The 23,968-nt window shown below is 37.3% G+C and overlaps 1 protein-coding gene across 1 annotated transcript in view; it reads left to right on the top strand.

Annotated features, from left to right (window-relative positions):
- LOC141490642 (piezo-type mechanosensitive ion channel component 2-like) overlaps positions 1 to 23,968 on the top strand; it is a 101,009-nt gene that overhangs the window by 7,037 nt on the left and 70,004 nt on the right. Inside the window, exons 3-15 of the mRNA XM_074190810.1 lie at positions 611 to 653; positions 1,444 to 1,681; positions 3,565 to 3,772; positions 4,879 to 5,092; positions 6,065 to 6,239; positions 8,087 to 8,185; positions 12,649 to 12,760; positions 13,681 to 13,796; positions 14,779 to 15,042; positions 15,637 to 15,748; positions 17,044 to 17,225; positions 18,795 to 18,943; positions 21,682 to 21,852. Of these exons, the coding sequence (XP_074046911.1) occupies positions 611 to 653; positions 1,444 to 1,681; positions 3,565 to 3,772; positions 4,879 to 5,092; positions 6,065 to 6,239; positions 8,087 to 8,185; positions 12,649 to 12,760; positions 13,681 to 13,796; positions 14,779 to 15,042; positions 15,637 to 15,748; positions 17,044 to 17,225; positions 18,795 to 18,943; positions 21,682 to 21,852 (2,083 nt within the window). The remainder of the gene's footprint in view (positions 1 to 610; positions 654 to 1,443; positions 1,682 to 3,564; positions 3,773 to 4,878; positions 5,093 to 6,064; positions 6,240 to 8,086; positions 8,186 to 12,648; positions 12,761 to 13,680; positions 13,797 to 14,778; positions 15,043 to 15,636; positions 15,749 to 17,043; positions 17,226 to 18,794; positions 18,944 to 21,681; positions 21,853 to 23,968) is intronic.

The following is a 23,968-nucleotide window of genomic DNA, read 5'->3' as shown; positions in this document are numbered from 1 at the left end:
ACCCTGATTGCCTCACATCCAGGGCCATCTCCAGTCGTCTTGATTCATATCTGGCCACTGAATCCACGTGACTTCAGAGAATAAAGTGAGGCTAATGACTTAGCACAGCAACCCCTCTCTCAACTCCAAATCACCTGATGTTATGGTCTTCATCAAGAATGAAGGACAAGAGCTGGCTAGGTGGCACAATGGATAGAGCACTGGCCGTGGAGTCAGGAGTACTTGAGTTTGAATCCGGACTTAATAATTACCTAGCTGTGTGGCCTTGGGCAAGCCACTTTACCCCATGGTCTTGAAAAAAACCTTAAAAATAAAAAAGAATGAAGGACAAGCATAAGCAACATAGGCTAGTAAGAAGAGAGAATCAGGGATGGCTAGGTGGCGCAATGGACAGAGCACCGGCCTTCCAGTCAGGAGTACCTGGGTTCAAATCTGACCTCAGACACTTAATAATTGCCTAGCTGTGTGGCCTTGGGCAAGCCACTTAATCCCATTGCCTTACAAAAAAAAATCTAAAAAAAAAGAATCAGGGTCATTAGAAAGGAGTGAATTTGTTGATCTGAAATCAGCAAGTCCAATTATATGTGATATATATGATCTCTTCTCACAGATGCAGTTTGGGAAGTAGTACTTGGAGATTTGGGTATTCTAAGGTAAGAATGGGTTTGATAAGCAAAAGAATGAAACAGATACTTATTGATCCTAAATGATTCTATATAATTCAAATAGTATTGACTGAGTTTATATTTAGCTCTTTGCTAGGTGATGTTGGGAAATATAAAAGAAGGAGATGATAATCTCTTCCCTGGAAGAAATGATGTCTAGTTGAGAAGCCAGATCACATACATATTTGAAGCAATTAGAAAACAACATTATCTAAAGCTAAATGACATGGTATAGTCAGGGAATGCTACAGGAGAAATGAGGTGGGCAAGAATACTTGAGGAAGAGGGAAGGAGGACTTGAAGTAAATCTTGAAGGATGAGTAGCATTTGGGAAGATGATAAGAAGGATTACAGTGGAGGAGACTTAAACTTGTCAAATTAAGGATTGATCCTAAGGCTAAGGTAAATAGATGAAAGAGAAATCAAGGAATCTATATATTCCACAAGCTAGCAAATTATTTCTTTTAATAATTGTTATCATGGTATGATGCCAAGAGCCCTAGATTGGGAAACTGAGGAGCTAGAATTGAATTTGGACTTGAAATTTAATACCTGTGTAATGTTGGGTGTTTCCCCTCCTCCCACACCATGCCTTGATATCTCCTCATTTATAAAATTGATAGGTAGGCACCATCTCCAAATTTCTTTATAGCTCTGAATTCTGTGGACTCTCATGAAATCCATGAGATGAGAAAAACATAATTTTCTACCTTCCTCTCATGTCCAAAAAAAAAGTTCAGAAAAAACTCTCTACTTGCCTTACATTTTCTCTCCACAGATTCAGTCAGGTGGATGCTGGGAATATTGTGCGCCTATTAGCTCCAGACATTGGGATGCTGGTCATATCTCTTGTCATCATAAAATTGAGCCAAAAGCTGGTGATGATACCCCTTGTTCCCGAGTCATCTTCACCCTCCCATGACAAAAAGATGGAGGAAACAGAAGACGAAAGAGAGGCAGTGAGTGAAATGCCATATTTTAGGCCTGTCAAAGAAGATGGACTTTGGTTGGTAAAAGTAATGGGGTCTAAGTGTTCCTGGATCAGAAAATCCAGAAAAAGGGTTAGCTTTATTTCATTAGAGAAGGGGATTGAAAGAGGGCAGAGAAAGGAGCTGTAGCCTTTATAAAACATTAGACATTTAAGTCAAGGAATCCTGTGACTCTTAAATAGATTCCATTCCTTACTCTATTCAGTACCGAAGAGATCAAAGGGATTGTGTATGTGGTTCAGAGTTCGAGGCGATCTTCTAGTTTCTGTCTATTAATAGACAGCAAGGGGGCAGCTAGGTGGCGTAGTGGATAGTGCACCGGCCCTGGAATCAGAAGGTCTGAGTTCAAATTTGACCTTAGACACTTAATAATTACCTAGCTGTGTGACACTGGGCAAGTCACTTAATCCCATTGCCTTAAATAAAAATTTTTTAAAAATAGACAACAAGCATTTATTGCTATTCCTTGAACAAGATACTCTCTCACCTGCCTACAGACATTTTCATGGGATGGGTTCCCATTCCTGGAATGTTCTTTCTCCTTATCTCTGTCTCTGGACTTTCCTTCAAGTGTGTCCTTCAAGTTTCAGATAAAATCTAACCTTCTCAAGGAAACCTTTACTAATTCCTCTTAATTCTAGTGACTTCCCTCCATTAATTATTTCCTATTTATCCTGTATATAGCTTTTTTGCATGTAGTAGTTATTTGAGTGGTATCTACCCCATTAGAATGAGAGCTATCTTTTACCTTTGTATCATAAACACCTGGCACAGTGCCTACTATATAGTAGGAGCTTAATAAATAATTATTGATTGATAGATTTATGAATTGCTTACTTGTACCAGGCACCATGGTGGGTGCTAGGAATACAAAACTAACTCTTGAGGTCCTCACTCTCAGGGTTTTCATTCTGCTGTAGGAGATAGGCACATACAATACATACAAATAAGGTAGTTACTGGTGAGCTGAAAAACAAATTGCCATCTTGGTCATAACTGCTGCCCCCCCAAATATATGCCTCAATCTGCACTCTATCATCTATCATTTCTAGAGATAGATAGCATGTTCCATCATGAATCCTTTGGAATTGTGACTGATTGTTATTCTGAACAAAATTCCTTAGTCTTCCAAAATTGTTTGACTTCATCATGTTATTATTATTACTATTACTATTATTATTATTATATAAATTGTTCTTCTGGTTCTTCTTATATCACTCTGTATTAGTTCATACAAATTTTCCCATGTTTTTCTTTATCATTTCTTAATATTCCATCACATACAAATATCATAAACCATTTGGCTATCTCCAGATTGATAAGCTCTGTTTCCAATTCTTTGCCACCAAAACAAGTTATATTTTTGTACACATGGGTTCTTTTCCTCTTTATTTGATCTCTTTGGCAAATAGGCTTAGTAATGGAATCCATGGGCCAAAGGGTATACATAGTGTAATAATTTGAGGCAATGGTTTCAAACTGCTTTCCAGAAGGGTAGGACCATTTCATATTTCCTCTAAAGAGTACATTAAAATATCTGTTTTCCTTCAGTTCCTTAAGCATTTATCTTTTTTCCTTTTTGTTACTTTTGCCAATCTAATTGGCATGAAGTTGAAGTGATTTTAATTTGTATTTCTCTTATTATCAGGGATATAGAGCATATTTGTCATATGGTTATTGATAGCTTGGATTTTGAGCTGAGTCTTGAAAGAAGTAAGGAATTCTATGAAACAGAGGGAAGGAAAGAATTCCTGTTAAGCAAGGAGGACTGCAGTACAAAGGTTCAAAAAAGGTAGTGGAGTATCCTGTATAAGGAATGTCAAAAAGGTCAGGTTTGGTTGTTCTATAGAGTATGGGAAAGGATAATAATGTGTAATGAGACTAGAAAATAGGTTGAACTCTTTTCACAGGGAGAGGACATAGATCTGGATATTGATGACAGTAGTTCTGACAGCAGCACATCATCTGAGGAAAGTGTTTCTGAAGCAAGGACCAAGGGGAAGATGACAGAATTCTTGGACAAAATCACTGCCATTACTGTCCACTTGAAAACAATAGTGGACACTCTTGTAACAATAGCTGGGAAGGTCCTGGTGATCCTCCTCCTGGGCTTGTCAGGTAATGTGGGAATCTAGGTGGAAAAGGAAGAACTTGGGTTGCTCAGAACATCATCAATAAAGTTCAATTTAGAGCTTTCTCAGGAAACCCAATCGGTGAAGTGGTACTCTATAGAAGCTGCAGAGGCTCTCTTGGATCTGACTCTCACTCCAAGAACAATTCAAACTAACTAAAACCACCAAGACTTGACACCCTGGTCAATTTACCCACAATTAGCAGACTTTTGAGGCAGCTGGGTGACACCAGGCTTAGAGTCAGGAAGGGCTGAGTTGAAAACCTTCATAAGATATTTCATCAGTCGTGTGACCTTGGGCAAGTCCCTTAATTTCTCTAGGCCTCACTTTCCTTATCTATAAAATGAGGAAGTTGGACTTGATAACTGCTAAATTCCCTTCCAGCACGAAATCTATCATTCTACAATTCTTTGCCCTTACAAAATCATTGACTGCCAGGGATTAAAATGAATTTAGAGAACATATAGTCAAAATACCTTCTGTTCAGGTAAGGAAATGGGGCAGTATGGTAGAGTAGAAAGCTTTAATTTAGTACCAGAGAAACTGAGTTCAAATTCTACCTCTCTCTGACCCTGAACAGGGGTAAGGTAAGGGAATAAATATTATTAGGCACCTAGGGTGTGCCAGCTACTGTTTGTTTTAAGCACTTTATAAATACATCATTTTATCCTCACTATAACCCTGTGAGGTAGATGGTGTTATTATCTCTATTTTATAGTAGAAACTGAGGCAGACAAAAGTAACATGACTTATTCAGAGTTACATATCTAAGAAGTATCTGAGGTTGGATTTGAACTCAAATCTTCCTGACTCTAGGTCCAATTGTCAGAGTTAAGAGTCAAACCCAGGTCATCTGATTCCAGATTAAGTTCTCTTTCCATAGCATTTTACATCCTCTTTTAAATATTTTGGATAATGTCACTCCAAGGAAAGTCCTATATTGTGCCACTCAGTGTCTGCTGACTGTACCAGAGACTACCCAGAAAATTTGTTATTGACTGTGTTGCTAATAGGAAAGGATTAGGATTTAAGAGTGTGAGTAGGATGAGGTTCAAGTTCTTCATTTTAAGCTCAATCTGTTTCTCTCCCTAGGGATCATCTACCCTTCACTGACATCTGCTGTGTACTTTATCACCTTCATGGGCATATGCTCCTGCTGGTCCTGTCACTGTGAAGTGAGCACCCTGACCTTCAGCACCATGTGTGTCTCCATGGCCATCTTCACTGCAGGCCACATTGGGAGCCTCTATCTCTATCAGCTGCCCTACTTTCAAGACTTAGTCCCTCCTAAAGATATTTACGCCAGGTAGAGAGGCCAAGGCTGCAGCCTGAGCTTTAAATGATCTCTCTCAATTAAGGAGTAGTATTCAAAGGCTTGCTGCCTTTGAGACTAGTCAAAATAGGAATCCAATTCAACAAATGTATTTGTGAAAAATTGTAATAATCAAGATCCTATGATTAGTGCTCAGGAAACAAAAATAAGACAAAACTGTCCCTGCCTTCAAGAAGCTTAAATTCTAATGGAAAGGGCAGGGAGGATTTCAGGGTGTGTACTGGAAATTTTTGTTTGAAACCTGGTCTAATGAAGCCAAAGTCTGGAGTTCATTCTCCATGTAGGCCAGTCATTTAATTTTTCCCTTCACTTGATAAGACTCATAACCAGAATCATCATACTACAGCTAGTTCTGGAAATCATAGTTATAAGTGGGGAAGTGAGAATGATTCAATCCAAGGCTCTCTCCTCAGCTGGAAAACACCAGTAAGTATTGTACAGATAGTATTACCAGTGGTATTACCTTGCTATGTGAAAGATAACCCCTCCCGCTCTGAGATCTATCCATGGTCCAGAGCTAGTGCTAGAAAATAGTTCAGATATCATCTAATTCCAACCCTGCATTTTGCTGATGAGGAAAATGAGGACCAGGTTGTTTAAAGGATTGGCTTAAGATCATACAAGAAAGAAGCATTAGAAGTTGGATTTGAACCCAGGTCCTCTGATTTTAGAACCTATGTTATGTGTCTAGTTCGGATTGTATTGGCTACAAAGGCAAATAAAAGATTCTCTTTGCTCAAAAAAACCCCATTTTATGTTCATCTGAAAGAGCTGGGAATTTTGCTGTTTTACCAGTTTGATCTCCCCTTTCTTTGAAAATGTCTGGTAAAATTTGTTTCACAGAGAAAACTTTCACAGGGTAAGCATATCCACACAGCTGGACTGACAGGAAACAAACACTGTTCCTTCAAGCCCTTCACTGTGTTTTGTCTCTATTCTCTACAGGCTACTAGGCATGACTGCTGTCATTAAGACCAATAGGACAGAATCCTGGAAACTTCACATGCACCAGGATCTCAGCTGGCCTGAATTTGCAAATCCTCTCATTTTGTTTCTATCCTATTATGTGCTGATCATATTATTACATCAGTGGAATCCAAATCCAAGGATAAGTGAAAGCGTAAGTGAATGGTTCACTCTATAGATTCAAAGGAGGGGGTAGCTACCCCTAGAGATAACCTTCTTAATCCCTGGTCAGTTTTGATAGAGGAAAATAATCTGATTAATTTATACTAATGTATGAATGGCTGCATATACTATCATGGTTAATTCCTTTTAGGGTTATGAATGAATGGATTAAAACATTTGTTCACCATTTACAATGTGCTGTTTCATACTGGCATGCAGAATGGAATCTACTAGGGGGCAAAAAAATTTCACTTTTTTCTCTATATCTTCAATATCTAGTACAGTGCCTTAGCATTGACTCTGGAGTCAGAGGACCTATGTTCAAATACTACCTCTGATGCTTCCTACTTGTGCAACTTCAAACAAATTCTTTAAACTCCCTAAGCCTCTGTCTCCTCTTCCAAAAAGGAAGGGTTTGGATTATATGATCTCTGAGGTCCCCTCCAATTCTAGATCTAGCATCCTATGTCTGTGGACAGATCTCAAAACCAGAAATATTATTATCACCGACAAAAAGAACAACTGACTTGAAAGAGGTGGGTGTGCTTAGATTGAAGAATGGAAGAATATAAGGCAATAGATTCCTATCTTCAATATTCCCAGGATTAGGCTTGTTTTGTAATAACTCAGAAGGCAGAATCACAATTAATAGGTAGAAATTACAGGTGAGTAAATTTCATTGCATTATGAGGAAGAATTTTCCTATTTTTAAAGCTGTCCAATAATAGGAAATGCCACAGGAGGTAGTGAGGCACCTATCATTGGATATGCTCAAATAGAGGTTGGGTGATCAGCTAGAGAAGAAATTTTTATACAATTAAGTGATCTCTAATGTTTCCTCCAGTTATGAGATTCTGTGAATCTCTAATTCTGACTGAATTTCCCATACCCACCCACCCATTTGGGTGGTTATCTGTCCTATTTCTATAGCTGCCCAGGAAAGGAATCAGAAACCTTGAGTGTCACCAAAGGATAAGGATTGTCCAGGATACCAGTGGGAGGCCCTGGAAGTATTAAGACACAAGCATGAATGATGAGATCAAAGGCAATGTTCATAAAACTTAGAATTAGAAGGGACCTTTGAGATCACCAAGTTTAAACTCCCTCATTTTACAGATGGAGAAATTAAGACCCAAGTGTAGGTGTAACTTATTATACAGTTATACAGACAGAGCCAGGGTTCCAGCTTGTCTTCTGACTCCAAAATTTAATGCTCTTTTTACATTCCTGCCCTGCCTCCCAGCAAATAGTAGCTGGGAGGCTAGATACAGTAAAATAAACTCCATAATCATAACCTCTTATATGGCCACACCCTTAATCCCATTTCTTCCTTCCAATATCCTCAACATCTCCCCAGGGCTAGGCTTTCCCTGTTCATCAAGGTGACAATTAATTAATCTTCTAAACTCGTTATACTAATGCATCCATGCCAGAGGTCTTCTAAGCTCCTCAGAGCCTCCACTCCAGTTTTCTGGTCTTGGAAAGTACTTTAGAACAAAGACTGTTTACCCCTGGACTCCATGATGGTTAAGTCTCCTTTTAACCTTGTAATCCTATTGCTCTATAAAAATCCTCTATTTACAGATTATCATAAAAGTTAAAAGATTTTCTCCAAAGTAATGTAGCAAGTCAGTGAATCAATCAATCAATAAACATAATTAAAAAGAACCAACTATGTGCTACCAATTACTTCGCTAAGCTCTGAGGATGTGAAGGTAAAAGATAGTTCCTGTCTTCAAAGAGCTCAAAAATCTAATGAATGCAAAATGAAACATCAATCATGATCTCCATTTTACCAGCCTCATTGGAGTTATTATTTTAAAATTTTGTTTTTCACAGAAACAAGAATGGCTAGAAGAGTTTACTCCAGACTCTTCAACAAACTATAATGAAGTGGAGTTGAACTGTATCCTGTGGGCCACTGACAATGAGGACAAGGTAAGGGTTTTCACATGTATGCCTGTCACAACTTCTGCAGACCTTGGGGCTCCACCAGGGTATAACACCAAGTACATTTCTGGAGACACTGGTGTCTATATAGCAGGATATTTTTGCAAAATTTTGCATTGAGAGCCCTGAATTTTAAATACAAGTCATTACCCCTGTTCTACCATCTTGACTTAACAAAAAGGAAGTGACTTGAAAAATCAGATGGAACTCATAAAAATGGACAAGGAAATTCCTTTTCCACAGCTGATGAAAGGCTCTAAGGATGACTTTAATTAAACAACAGCAAACATTGATTAATTGCCTACTTAGTTCAATACATTTTCTTGGGAAAAGGTATACAAAAATAAAAGAGACCCAGTCCTTAACCTCAATGAACTTATAGTTGGATTGGAATATGAAGGGGACAAAGGAAAAATCTAAAAATGCTTTAGAAATATCTGAAGAGTTATTTCATCTGGGAGGTTAGGGGAAAGCTGGTTTCATAGATGAGGAAGCAAATGAGCTTAGTTTTGAAGAGAAAGGAGGATTCTAAAAGCTGGAAGGAAAGAAGGAATATATTATTGACAAAGAAGATGACCTCTGAAGATGCATGTAACTAAGGGATAGAGAGGCAAATCTGAGGAATAGTTAATGGTCTTGTATGGCTGCAGCATAGAATGAATGCAGAGGCACATTATAAATTAAGTCTGAAAAAACAGATAAAACAAGAAGTATGGAGAGCCTTAAATGCATGGCTGAGTATTTCACAATTCCTATAAGTAATAGGAAGATATTGAAGATTTGGGGGCAGGTGAGTGACATGATCAAATCTATACTTTAGGAAGGTGACAATTCATTCATTCAATTACAAACATTTAATAAATCCATACAATGTGCCAGGCACTTTGAATAACAAGTATTTCTTTAACACTTTCTATGTACCTAACACTCTCACATATAATTTGCTACCTGCTCTTTCTGCCTTATTAATTCCTTATTCCTCTGTCCTTTCATTTCTATTTCTTGCTCTGAGAATAGTAATCCCATTAATACTATTACTACTAATGTAAGGGCATGATAATTGAATGATCTATGGCTCTACTCACAATTCTTGTGAATTTCAAACAAAAACTCCCTTTCCTGGCTTCCCCTACCCTATATATGTTATAAAATCCTCCTATTTAGAGGTTAGCTCTTTGAGGGTAGGGACTGTTTCACCTTTAGATATTTGTATCTACAATGCCTTACATGTAATAGGTGCTTAATAAATAGTTTAATATTAATCTTGTTACCTGGCCTTACTTCCATTTTCTATTCATTTCCCTTTTAAATCCAAGTTAGTCGATGAGTTCCTTATGCATCTGTATTAGTTTCTTTCTCCAATTCTTAAGAAACAGTGAGATTTCATTGCACTTATGCAACATAACTCATTCATTCAATACATTAATAAACATCTACTATGTGCCAGAAATTATTATAAGTGTTCATGGGTCCCCCTTTTAATTTCCAGGGCTTTGTCACTAAAAAAAAAATTGCTTCTATAAAAGGTTTTATACATATGGGTCCTTCTCTTTCTTTAATCTCTTGTCTTCCATCTTTTTTGTTTCAAGTTTTTTTTTAATTACATTTGCAAGACAAATGCATTCTTACCAGCTAGATTATGCATGCTCTATCTCTAGCCAGGAATCTGTCATCACTACAGTGTTAAGTTCTAGTCCAGAAATCCCAAATATATTACTGTCTTCTTAGCCAGATATTTACTTCCTAAATTAATTTTCTCTTTTGCATTCCTTGTCTTCAGTGAATAAAATGACCTTTGCCCTTTTGGTCTTTTGTTTCTTGCCTTCATAATCATAGATAATCTTTTATAGGTTCTTTCTGGAAATTTTATTTGTGCCCAAGTAAATCACCAGAAGTGGGTAAATCATTATCTGATTGATTTGTCTTGGGAGAGTCTCTGTTGTGTTTTGGAAAAAAATGCCACAGGAAGATAGCAGACCTCCTTACTGTTCTCAGGTTAACAACTGTCTTAGTACACCTGAGCAGGAAATATACAATTTCTACTACTCATATCTTCTTCCTGTGCCTATGAATTCTCACCTGATGAACTTTCTTCTGGGCTCCTATACTTTATCACCAATTAGACATCTCCAACTCCATGTCCCACAGGCATCTCAAACTCAATAATTCAAGCTAGAGCTCATTATCTTTCCTAGTAAGCCCACCTATCCTTCCAATTTCTCAGTTTCTGTTAAAGCTACCACCATCATTCCACTCATCCAAATTGACAACCTTGGATTCAACCTGCATTGCTTCCTCTCACTCTCATCCTCTCTAGCCAATAATTTACTAAATCCTGATGATTCTGCTTTCTTCACATCTCTTGAATTCATCCTATTCTCTCCACTCATCACTATTACTGCTCCTCTGTAGCTCACATCCTTAACACCTCTCACCTTAACTTTTGGAATAGTTTCTTAATTGATCTCCATATTTCAAGTCTCATCTCTTTCCAACCCATTCTCCATTCATCTGCCAAAAATTCAAACTCAAAACTGATCACATCATTCCTTTCTCCTCTCCCTGGCCAAGAAATTGGTTGAAGTTCACCAACAAGTTCAAATTCTCATCCAAAAGGAGCCTGTATGTGGGAAAAAACTGAGCTGTTAGTCTTGCTTAAGGGTATAAGGAGGAGAAGGAAGAGGAGGAAAAGAATGAGGAGGAGGAAGATGGGCTTCTGGGTTTGGATCTTTGAATTCTTATCTGTCTCCCTATGGTATTTTTATAAATTGCAACCTTTTCTACTAGCAAAGGGTAAAGAAACTCATGATATGATAGACAAACACATTGATTTCTATAGAATATTCTTATTATGTAGGTAGAATTAGCCCTTGACTTGTAGTGGAAGGAAAACCAATACTGACCTACAGTAGTAAGTGAGAATAGAAAAGATCTTGTCTTGCAAATAAGTTGACCAGTCAGAGTACTTAGCAGAATGAAGTATTAGATCCTGATTAGGTGCAAAATTCACATAAGATCAGAATGTCTGTTGGCACTGAAAATGACCATTTTATTTGATGGAGTTGGAAGTTCTTTGGCCAGAAAACTACTTTGTTATATTGCTTTTCCCCAGAAATGCCTAACATTTCAGACCTGGCTTATGAGTTGAATTGTTTTGCTAGATTATATTTCTATGTTAAAAGGGAAAGTTTCAATTTATTCTGTGGTAGTTGGGGGACTGGATGTTGAGGGAGAGATTAGTGATAGAGATGAAAAAAATAAAAAAAGGAAGAGCATTGATAGTAAATACATTTTTAAAAGGGTGGGAATGAAGGATTTCAGAGAGAGATTCAGGGGTAGTTTTGTAATGGTTAAATTTAATATTTTTTTGTAAAAAAAATTACTTTGGTTTATGGTTTCCACTTTGTATCTTTAAATGTTTATATTTAAGTACTTAAAAAAAATCTGCAACCGTGGGTTATCATCATCAGTTATCTTGACTTTTGTTTTGCCATTAGACTTAAATGACTGGAAGAGAGAGTTAGGCTGATAATTTTGTAAAATTACCTCACTTCAATCCAATTTATGTTCAAGTCAAGGTATCACCCGATAATATCATTAGTCCTTTTCCAAAATGAAGGATGAACAAAAATAAGAACCTTCAATGATTTCCTATTAACTTTAAAATAAAATGTAACTCCCTCATGGCTTTTAACAACCTGATTCCAGTTTATCTTTCCAGGTTTATTGCAATTACTTTCCCTTCACATCCTTTGCATTCCAGCTAAACTATAAAGAAAATTTCCTAGCTGACTAAAGTTTTTTTTTTCTCTTCCTCAAATTTAACATCATAACCATCAGCACAAAGCTGCTAAGTACCTGTAATAAACAAGTCATTATGTTGGTTATAGGATTTATACAAAATGGATGGAGCCTGGATGTCTGGGTACTTCAGTCCTAGTCTTATTCCAAAAAACTTGGAATGAGTTAATATTATTCAATAAATCAGAAATCTGTGGTTCTACTAGCATTCATAATTCCTTTGCCTACATAGATTACAAATGCTCTATATCTTAGTTGACAATTTTTGAGAGCAGTTGAAAAAGTCATCTCCCAGTAGTCATGCTGGTGATCTTCTTCTCTGAATTCAGTTAGGCTGGTCTTCCCCTGTCAAATATACAATGTATCATCATTTTTCAGAACTCAAGTTCATTGACATGATTTGCAGGAGTCAAATCTACAGAACACTGAAATATCAGAAGAGGAAGAACTTTAATGAAAGATTTGAACATATGTAGAATGACAACTGCAAATTACCAAAAAGAAAATGGAAAGGAGTATTGATGGGAGCAATCAGATGTCAATTTATCATCAAGTACAAATATGACCTAAATCCATCATATTTAAACTTCATTTTTGGCGATTATCAATTCTATAGCCTCATCTGACTTTTATTTTTTTTCCCCCAACAGTTGACTGTTCTCCCAAGTGGGAATTGGCAGGATGTACCACTCCTGAAGTGTGAAAAATACAAACTCCCAAGCTGTGGTGTGGATTCACCTGCCTTTTGTGATTCAGAAGATGGTAACACTCTCTCTTCTTGTGTAGGTGGAATTCAATGGTGGTCTAAGGAAGTGGGTTCAAACCCACCTGGACTTATTGGATAGCTATGTATCAGTAGACAGATCAAGGGTTTTTTATTCAGAAAACCTTGCTTTACTAGTGACTAACTGTGCCCTAGAAGAATAGGAATCTCAGATCAAAGGTGGTGTTCTGGGAGGGACTATAGAAACCCTCTCATTTTATAACTGAGGAAACTTAGTTGTAGAGATTTTATTTGTCTCATAATGTTTAAAATGAAATTCAAACCTTTATTTCCTTTTTCCAAATCCAGAGCACTATTCAATATACCATACTTTCTTTTTTTTTTAGATTATTTTTTCAAGGTAATGGGGTTAAGTGGCTTGCCCAAGGCCACATAGCTAGGTAATTATTGTGTCTGAGGTTGGATTTGAACCCAGGTACTCCTGACTCCAAGGCCGGTGCTCTATCCACTGCACCACCTAGCAACCCTATATAAACCATACTTTCTTGAAATTTTGGAAATTCTAGCAATGAATAAATATGTTAACCAACACATTGACTAAGGTTTGGTATTTCCTTTTAAGGTGTTGAAGTGATCTCAAAGAAGACCAATGATATCATGATGATGTCTTGACTAGTGCATGAATTGGATTTAAGTGAGACATAAGTATCAGCTTCACTCTTAAATTTAGAATTATTGAAATCTGGTGACAAGACAAAACTGAAAATGCTGGTGATGTGGGTTAGGTGGGTAGGAATTTGTGAAGATTCCTTGGAAGGTGAAATTCTTCAGGACATGGGAAAGGGGGTCTTTATACAATGATACAGTATCTTTTCTGAAATTGTTAGGATTGCTAGTTCTATTTGGACCTCTAAGTCTTCCTTCCTAATATCTATAAATCTGTCTATATTTTTTGTAGGAAGTGGCACCTTCCCTGAGGAGTCAGAACCTAAGGACAAAGAGCCCAGTAGTTTTTCTATTCTTGGTAATCTCATTATGAGTCAAAGTTATGTTCCAGCACTGATCATTATGATGGTAAGGTGTAAAACTGGTTATTTATATAGATTGATTGTTATTATATTTACTATTCTATTATTTAGGATAAATAAAATACTATTTTACATAGGAATAGAGATTTTACCTGTAATTCATTGGAATAAGTAATTCCTGAGTGAGGAAACTTCTATCAATTCAGATCATGACCTTCTCTGCATCTGATGATCTTAGACAGTTGGTGAGAGCATTGAGAGGGCCTCACAGATGTCCAGAATCCATTTCAGTTCCATGAAATCTTCTTTACTTCAAAAAATGCAAAAAATATTTGTTTAGTAATTCAATTTAATTCAATTAAGCTGTTATTAAGCACCTTAACTGTCTATGTTGAAGTCTCTCTGCTGGAGTTATAAAAATGAATGCAACACAAAGTCTTCTTTCTAGGATCTTAGAGTCCAATGGAGAAAAGGACATGAATACAAATAGCTGTGATACAAAGAGAATGAGACTGTTGAAATGAGATGCTATCAAAATTCTGAGGAGGGAAAGGTGACTTTCATTTGAGGATTGAAGGTAGTGGTGATCAGAGAAGGTTTTTGGATGATGGGGTTCTGAACTGGGCATTAAAGAAAAGAATGAACTTCAAAAAATGAAGATTGGAGTGTGAGACTATTCCAAGGATGGGAGATGGTGTAAGACTAGGCATGGAGGAAGGAGTAACATGAGAAGGTAGCATGAAGAGGAGTTCAGTTTCATTGGAATGAAGAATACAGAAAAAGGAGTATTATGAGATAATGAAGTGGGAGCTATTTTGTAGATAGTTCTGAACACCAGGGTCAGGGGATTATACCCTCAAATTAGTAGGCACTAAGGAGTCATGAAGTATAGACCAGAAGAATTACATGATCATAAAAATACATCAAGAGGATTATATTCTAGACACTCTAAAATGTATCTATTCTTCCCAAAAGACATTTGCTTAACTTCCACTCAACTGGGCTATTGTGCTGCCATTTTGCTACAGGTCTGGAGTGTTACTCACAACAGCTGGCTGACTTTTGTCCTGTTGATCTGGTCATGCATCATTTGGATGGCTCGTAACAGGAGACGCTTGGCCCTTCTCAGTTCACCCTTCCTTGTCATCTATGCAAACATGCTCATTCTTCTTAACTTCTTTGTGGCTCTCAAAGTTTCCCAGGAAGAATTATTTCCAGGAGTTTCTACTTCAGTCCTCATTGACTTTGATCTAAAGCCTTATCCCCAGCCCTGCTTCCATATTGGTGTCAAGGTAAAAACTCGTCTCTCTTCAGTAATTCTAAATTTGACATTAAATACCATGATACTTTTTGATGGCCATAATGGGAAGGAAAGACTGGAATACTTGGGACCAGTGAAGTCAGAAGGGAAATAGTAAATAAATAATTATAACAATGATGAGAAAAGTCCTCAATATGTTATTCCTAGGGAGATATGTAGTGGAATGGTCCCTAGATTGAGATTTCAGTGTCCTAGGTTTTAGTCATGGCTCTGCTACTAACTTGATGTTTTGCATAAGTTACTTTCCCTTTTGGGACCCAAGTTTCACCCATGTATAATGAAGAGAAGTAGATGATCAGTAAATTTCTCTCCAATTTTATGGGTCTGTAGATTTTTTGGAGGCATGGAGATGGTTAGTATGGACATATATGAATATCACTTGAACCATCCTTAACTTGAACCTGCTTAATCCCCTGTTACCAGTAGGCACAAGTTATATACCAGAGACAAAGTGGTCCTTTCAAAGATATATTTCTGAAAGTCACTGCCATCATAGAGAATACTCTCTGATTCCAGGAAGTCCTTGAATAAGGAAAGAAAGATTTTCATTTGTTTTTGATTGCAGATTTTCTATGGATTTTCATTCTGGCTTCTCTTGAGGCAATATATGACAGAGAGAAAGTCACCAATAAAGGCAAAGGAGGAGGCTCTACAGAAAGTGTCTGGTGATGAATGTGGTGAGGACACAGTTTGGCAAATACAAAAACCACCTAAGCAATCCCTGCATTAGAGAAAACATTTCCCTCTTCTTTGGAGCAATTTGTTTTGATTAACAAAGGTCAAAGGAGTTATTGCTTGTTTTTATATGTAGGTCCAAGAACTCAAAAGAAGCCACTGAGAGATACCTTAAAGAAAGGAACTCAGGGTCACCTTCAGCTTAATGCCTGCTTGAAGTAGGGTTCCATGTTAAGGTATTCTAGAAGTTTAGTTGAAGGAACAAGGGATGACTAGTCTAGATAAGAGAAAATATATATGATGGATTGTCATACTGGAAAGGGATTAGACTGGTTCTCTTGGGCCCCAGTGGGCAAAATCAAGAACAATGAATGGAAGTTACAGAGAAGAACATTTTGACTTGAAATCAGGAAATTTTGTAATAATTACATCTACCCCAAAGTGGAATTGGCTGTCTCAAGAGGTGGGAGGTTTCTCCCATCTTTGCAGGTCATCAGGCAAAGGCTGGATAATATTTATTGGATATATTATAGTGAGGATACCTTTCTGGGATGGGTTTATTAATTGACCTCTAAGGACCCTACTTGCTCTCAAATTTCATGATTCCATGAGGATACAAAGATAAGTAAAACATGAACCCTACCTTCAGGAACTTCCTAGTCTACCATGAGATAAGAGGCATAAATCTATCAGCAAACATTTATTAATTATCTAATAGATAGATAGATAGACACATTCATATAGACATAGATGAAAGATAGATTGATACATAGATAAAAGATATATAAACACATTGAGTGGGGTAAAAATCCTAACGAATTAAGGTGTGAACCATTGCTTTGAGGCCCAGCCTGATAGACAGTTTAATATGCTACATAGGTAAGGGCAGAAGAGTCGAGAAGAAAACAAGCCTTACTTACAGTCGTGTCAATTTTGATGGCATTTATTATCTCAGAAAATTGGCAACACAGAGGCCAGGAATTTGGAAAAGACAATTGGCATTTTGCTAATTGTATGTGGCCTAGTTATTATATCTTGAGGGTGTTAGTGCTTGGTTTTCATCCTCAAAGAAGACCATGACATCAGGGAGGGGATGCCATGACAGGTGATGCCATCACTTAGGAATGGGGACTTAGGGATCAGGAAAGATTGGTTGTTAATTAAGTCCCAGACACTTATTAGTTTTACGACTAGCATCATAACCTTTCTGTATCTCAGTTTCCTCATATGCAAAATGTGGGGGTTGAACTAGATAGCTCTAAATTCATGATCCTATATTTTCTCATTGTCTTTACAGGTCAAGAGAAACAAACAAATGCTTTGCTAGGTCTCTTGGGCTCTTTCATTACTGGAACCCTGGTTAAATACTGGATCTTCATTTGTGGTAGCATGTTTTTTATTGTCAGCTTTGATGGCAAGGTGGTAGTCTACAAAATCCTCTATATCATGCTTTTTCTCACCTGTGTGGCACTGTATCAGGTAAATTCCCTCATCATGGAAAACAGAGATATCCCTTCTCTGCTTTCTCCATATGCTGATGGCTTAATGGATAGAATTCTGACTCTAGAGTCAGGAGGTCTGAGTTCAATGAGTTCAAATTTAACCTCACACACTTGATACTTATCAGCTGGGTGACCCTGGCCAAGTCACTTAATCCTGGTTGGAGTTTTGGGGTTTTTTTTTTTTTAGATTTTTTTTTCAAGGCAATGGGGTTAAGTGGCTTTACCCAAGGCCACATGGCTAGGTAATTATTAAGTGTCTAAGGTCGGATTTGAACCCAGGTACTCCTGACTCTATTCCCTGCGCCACCTAGCCGCCCCAATCCTGGTTGTTTTAACAAAGGAAAAAGGCAAGAGGAAGCAGACTTTCTCATTTGGCCACTTTCAGGTGTAGTTCAGGGCTTAGCACTATGACCTGAGGGTCAAATCTGGCCCTCTGTTTTTTTGTATGAACAGGAAATTTAAAATGGTTTCTACATTTTTAAAAATAAAATAAAACTTTATTTTAAAATGTAAAAACCATTTTTAGGTGATAAGCCATACAAAAACATCAAGCCTACAGGCTATTGTTTGCCTACTCCAGGTACAATAGATCAAGGGCTGGAATTTGAGTCAGGAAAGACCTGAGCTCAAATCCCTCCTCTGATAATTAGCAGCTGGGCAAGTAATTTAAATCCTTTCAGCATCTGTTTCCTAATATAGAAAATAAGCATAACAGAATCTGCCTCAGGGGACTAATGTGAAAATATACTGGAAAGCACTTTTCAAACTTAAAGTTTTATTTAAATATCAGCTGTAATACACCAATGGGATTCAAGGTAAGACTGGACAAACAGGAAGAGGAGGCAAAGAAAGGAAGAAAAAGAATAATCTCAAAGAGTTAAAAGTATGAAGCATAGAGTATGAGCATTAAGGAACATAGATGGTTTGTCAAGATATCCCTGAAAGAAATGGAAAGTCATTAGTTTTTTCAATCTACCCAGGACAGCCAGCATGGAGATTGGAAATAAAATGTGTATAATGAGGAGGAAGGAAGAGACAAAGACAGAGATAGAGAGAGGGAGGGAGAATCAGAAAGAGAAACAGAAACAGAAACAGAGACAAAAACAGACAGAAAAAACAGTCAGAGAAAGACAGAGACAGGGGTGGAGAACATCAGAGACAGAAGCAAAAGAGAGTAACAGGGACAGGGATTTTTTTAATAACCTTCCAACTTTTTCACTTCCATTAAAAATGTGAGGAAACCCATTGTTGTTAAGTTGGAAAGATTCTGTATTATTTGTTGAGCTTTGAATATTTTGCATTTTTAGTCCCTTCCCTCAAAGAAACATCAAAATTCCTTTCTATGCCTTGTGAGACTTTGTCATTTTTCAACAGTACAGGATTCTGCTGCCAATTTGGAAAATGGGCTCTTGCAAACGAAGCTGACTAGTTCTGCCCCAGTAGGCTGGCAGCTTATTGGCATCTCCTGGAGAGCTGCCCCTGGTTGGTCTCTGTTTCTCTAATACATAGCAATCCCCATTAACTCACATCATGTGTCTGATTGCAGATTCATTATGGGTACTGGAGGAGAAACCTGAAGTATTTCTGGATAACCGTGGTCTCTTACTCCATGCTAATTCTTATCGCTATCTATGGCTACCAGTTTAAAACCATTTCTGGCTTTTTAATCCACACACTGGGGCTGTCAGAGGAAGGGTAAGAGTTTTTATCTTTGCACCTTGTTGGCAGATCTGCAACGAAGCATTTGTATCCCCTAGACAAGGTTTGAGAATTATGATTCTCCTCCTGCCCACCACTCCATGTTTCCAACCATGTCTGAGATCTATAAGTCATCCCTGGAACATGTGTGACTTGACTCATCACATGAAAATGGAGAGTGACATTTGTGGTATTAAAATACGATCAATAAGAAAAAATAAAAATAAAATTTTTGAGGCCCACCACTACCACCACAATGCTGCCCTTTGGGGGAACCTAACTCACTACTAGTCCCAGCTATGTTTGTACTCAAAATACCCTTTCAGACTAAGAATCCCAGAATATATATCCTCCATGAATTGTGGGGGTTTGGGAGATGGTGGTTGAAGTTATGTACAAATCAAACTGACATCTACCTCACTCTCCTTATTTTGAAATATTAACTCGAAAGAATAACAAAACAATTGCTTACTGGAACTCTGAAATTTTCATTGTTATAGAAAGTATTGTGCATGCAACTGCAGTTCTGAAAACTACTCAGGTCTTTGGCAAGCTCTGCAAGCTATTGACCCTGACCTGGAGAGTGATTTTATCAGTTATCTCTACTCAACACATAGAAACTCCATTCAGCTTCATCCAGAAAAAATGGTTCATTTAGTCTCTGTTTATCTGAAGACAAAAATCCTCTGGCCCAGAATAAGGATAAATTAATCAATCAATAGGCACTTATTAAGCTTTGGCCTAGGTTCTGTTAGGTGCTAAAGATGCAAATTTAAAATCAAAATAGGATCTACCCATTCTTTAAGGGGAGACAACATAGTAAAATTTAAATATATATATATATGTAAATATATATTTATTTTAATACAGATACATATATTTATAAGCATAAGCACAAGGTAATTTGGGGGAGCAGGAACTAGCAGCTAGAAAATCAGAAAAAGATTAATGAATTTTTAAAGAAACCTGGGATTTTAAGATGCAGTAGTAAGAAAGGTGTGAGACCCAGGTATGAGGGACAGGTTAAGCAAAGGTACAGAAATTAAATGTTATGTGTGAGGTACAGCAAGAAGTCCACTTTGGCCAGACTAACAACCCTTGTCTGCTAGTATTTAATTATTCCTCATATATGGCTAATTCACCTTAGGGGAAGAAGTGACTAATTTTTTGTTAAGTTCTCCTTCAAAGTATGAATGAACACAAGGGTTTCCAAATCATTAACAACAAACACAGACAGACACCCAACCTAAAACCTCAGGGGCACAGGTATTGTTATTCACTGATACCATCCCCAAAGAGAAGGCCCTCAGCACAGTAAACTAGCTCTGCTTCCCTTTAAAAATTATTTTTATTTGATTTTTAATTTCTGGAATAAAACAACCATTTACATAACAATAAAAATGGTACAATAAAAAAAAGATGATTGCACAGGTAACCGCAAATCTGCCATGTACAACTTGCTATTCCTTTCAAATATAATAAGAAAATTATCATGTAAAATTTTTTCTTCCCTCCCTGCCCCCTACCCTAGAGATAACTACAATTAGACACAAATAAGGATGTGTCTATATATGTGTATATATATCCACAAAAGTATATTTACACATGCAAATATATGTATGTAAAATTATTCTAGCCATACTTCCATTTATCAATTCTTTCTCTGGATGCAGACAGCATTTTTCTTCATATGAACTTAATAGTTAATTTGGGTATTTATAATAGTCAAAATAATTTATTTGCTCAAAGTCATTCTTAAAATAATATTGCTTATTACTATGTACAGTGTTTCCTTGTTTCTGCTTATTTTACTTTTCATTATTTCTTGCAAGTCTTTCCATGTTTTTCTAAGATCATTGAGCTCATCATTTCTTAGAGCACAATAGTGTAAGGTTGCAATCATATCTCACAAATTGCTTACCTTAAATGTTTTGGCTGCAGTTGTTCAAGTGGAAGCATCCAAGCCAGAGACAAGCTTTTCCCAAGTGCTCTTGGCAACTAAGGCTCAGGGGAGCCCTCCTACAGTATCCCAGTCTCTCCCTGTACCCTCTCCCACTTGGGTCCCCAGTTTGTTACAGAGACAATTATCTGAATGGAAACAAATATGATATGATATAACATATTATCTATTTTAAATGAAAGATACATATACATATATGTACATATGTATATACATATATATGTATATATATATATATATATATATATTAGAAGGAAAAAATAACAATGGTTTTGAGACTTGGGAGAAGCAGAGTATAGGTTACAATGGATTTTAATGTTGGACAGGGTTACCTTATAAAAGCTGTTTTTAATCACCTCCATTGCTGTAGCACCTCTGATTCTTAGGCCTAAGCCTGAGGCCCTTAGATCCATATACATGAATATATGAGCAAACAGAAAACAAAACTGAATCTTCACATACGAAGCATGCTTAACTTTTTTTTTGAAAAGCCTTCCCCCACAAAGATAGAAGTCTCATTCTCTCCCTTGGTTGACAAGTAAATAAACTCTGGTCTGTGAGGTTGTGTAGCATGAAGCTATTATAGTGAGAATGGAAGTATATTATCAGGGGAGTTGAATTTATTCACCATTAGTAAGAGGAGAAGAATCATCACTAAGGAGTGCTAACAACAGATGCACAAGTCAGATGTCCTTATTTAATGGGGTGAAGCATAAGCATGAGCCTCTAAGTCTGCCCAAATGATCCCTCCTCCTTTTTTCACTTGCCATGTCAGGTTGAGAGACATAGGACTGGAGCAGTTTGATACAGTGGAGCTGTTTGCAAGGATTATGCTTCCTGCCTCTTTTCTCCTCGCTTGCATCTTTCAGCTGCATTACTTTAATGAAGACTTTCTCAAGATCACCAACCTGGATAATACTGCCAGTTTGGAAGGCACACCTGACAGGTATTCTAATCATCAAGACAGCACCGGAGGGTCCATCATAAATGCAAAGAGTCTACACTCAAGAAATTCAATAAAGATTGCCCAATTCCCCCCCCCCACTCCATTCCATTCGATTCATTTTGGCATAACCTGGCACTAAGCCACACATTGGGAATCCAAAGAGAAGGGGCTCGTATTCTACATAAAAAGGAAAGAGAGTACAACTATAGATATATATAGATATAAATAATTAGGAGACGATTTAAGGTAGTAATAACATAGTAATAAAAGAATGGCTATTTATCTTCTGACTTTTTTATAATTTGCTGTAGAAATTATGGCTTCTTTGTCTTTGTTTTGTTTTTTTATTTAGGATTTTGCAAGGTAAATGAGGTTAAGTGGCTTGCCCAAGGCCACACAGCTAGGTAATTATTAAGTGTCTGAGGCCAGATTTGAACTCATGTACTCCTGACTCCAGGACCAATGCTCTATCCACTGCACCACCTAGCCACCCCTAACTTCTTTGTCTTTGTGGAATTATCCAGTATTTTTTTATGCCCCTGTTTTTTTTTTCCTTTTTGACCTGCTTAGTTGACTTTATTAAAGAAATAACTAATTTTATTAAAAGGAAAGGCAGTATGAGCTGTAGACAATAATAATAATAATAATAAGTAGCATTTATACAACTCTTTAAAGCTGTCAGAGTGCTTTATGATCATTACCTCTTTTTATCCTCATAACAGTCTTTGGAAGTAGATGCTATTACTATCTTGACTTTAGTCAGACAGAGACTTGCCCAGGGTCACCCAACCAGCAAGTGTTGGAGGCAGGATTTAACTCAATTCTGTCTGATCCTAGGTCTAGTGCTCTACTCTCAGCAGTACCCAGATGCCTAATTGCACAAGTAATTTAAGAGAACATTGGTATCCTCCCTCCAAACCCCATGCTCTTCATTACACATGATTTTCCAGACTCTATTTCTTTTATTTTCACATTACTACAATAGTCTTGTTGTAAAAATAAACATAATCCCCCCCCACAAAGATAGAGAAACCTCAAGAAAAATAAAGTGAGAGGAAAAAAGGGGTATTTTAGTCCATGTTCAGATACCATCAACTCTGTCTCTTGGATGGATGGCATTCTTTATTATAAGCCCATCAAAGAAGTTGTTTCAATATTTTTTTCCACGGTTGCTATTGCTAACAGTTTTCCCTTCCATTTTTTTTCTTCTCACCCCCCCATTTATTCTATTCTCTTTCTCCCTTCACCCTATCCCTCCTTAAAAAGTTGTTGTATCTGACTACCCTCTCCCACAATCTTCCTTCTCTTCTGTCACCTACACCTCCCCTCCCCTCCCCTCCACTCCCCCTGTCCCCCTTCTCCCATCACTTTCCTCTCCTATTTTCTTCTAGGTTAAGATAGATTTCTATACCCTATTGAGTGATTACACATGATTTTCCAAACTTGGGTTCATCCTTTTATTCAGATAGTGAGCCTGAGTAGCCCAGTAGGAGAGATTCCCAGTAGCTGTCTCCCTCTACAGATGGGGAACCTTTTTTTCTTTCAAGGGTCATCTGGATATTTATAACATCTTTTTTGTGCCATACAAAATTATCAACCTAAAAATTAGCCTGCTATATTTGGGCAAACATTTAATTAATTCACCCTAAAATTTATTGAATTTTGAGTCCTTCCTGTGATTGCCATGGCAGTACTGGACCAAATGATTTTGCAGTTGAACATTCTGGCCCCTGCTCTACAGGGTGAGGGAAGTTCATTGAATAAAAAAACCCAGAGTTCACTTTGAGTGAATTATGTAGACTATGACTCCATATTCATGGGGAATACATTCTGAACTTTCTTATGAATATACAATAAGCTCCTGAAGGTGCAATTTAGTTTTAGGGCACAAGGTTCCCAGCCTGTAGATCTCTCTGCCTGGACTGAAAGAGTGAATATTTCCTCAGTTTGACTCTTGCTTCTTGTTCCATAAAGGGGAGGAAAATAGCTCTGAAATAGGTTGTCATTGTTTTATTGTATCATTTGTTATGGTATCTGTTCCCAACAAAACTGTTCTGTATTTCCTAGCAAGAAGACGATTGAAAATGATGTACATTTCCTGGCAGATGTGTAAGTG

The sequence above is a fragment of the Macrotis lagotis genome, chromosome 1, assembly GCF_037893015.1.
Source record: "Macrotis lagotis isolate mMagLag1 chromosome 1, bilby.v1.9.chrom.fasta, whole genome shotgun sequence".
Lineage (NCBI taxonomy): Eukaryota > Metazoa > Chordata > Mammalia > Peramelemorphia > Peramelidae > Macrotis > Macrotis lagotis.
This window is presented reverse-complemented; position numbering and strand designations above follow the sequence as displayed.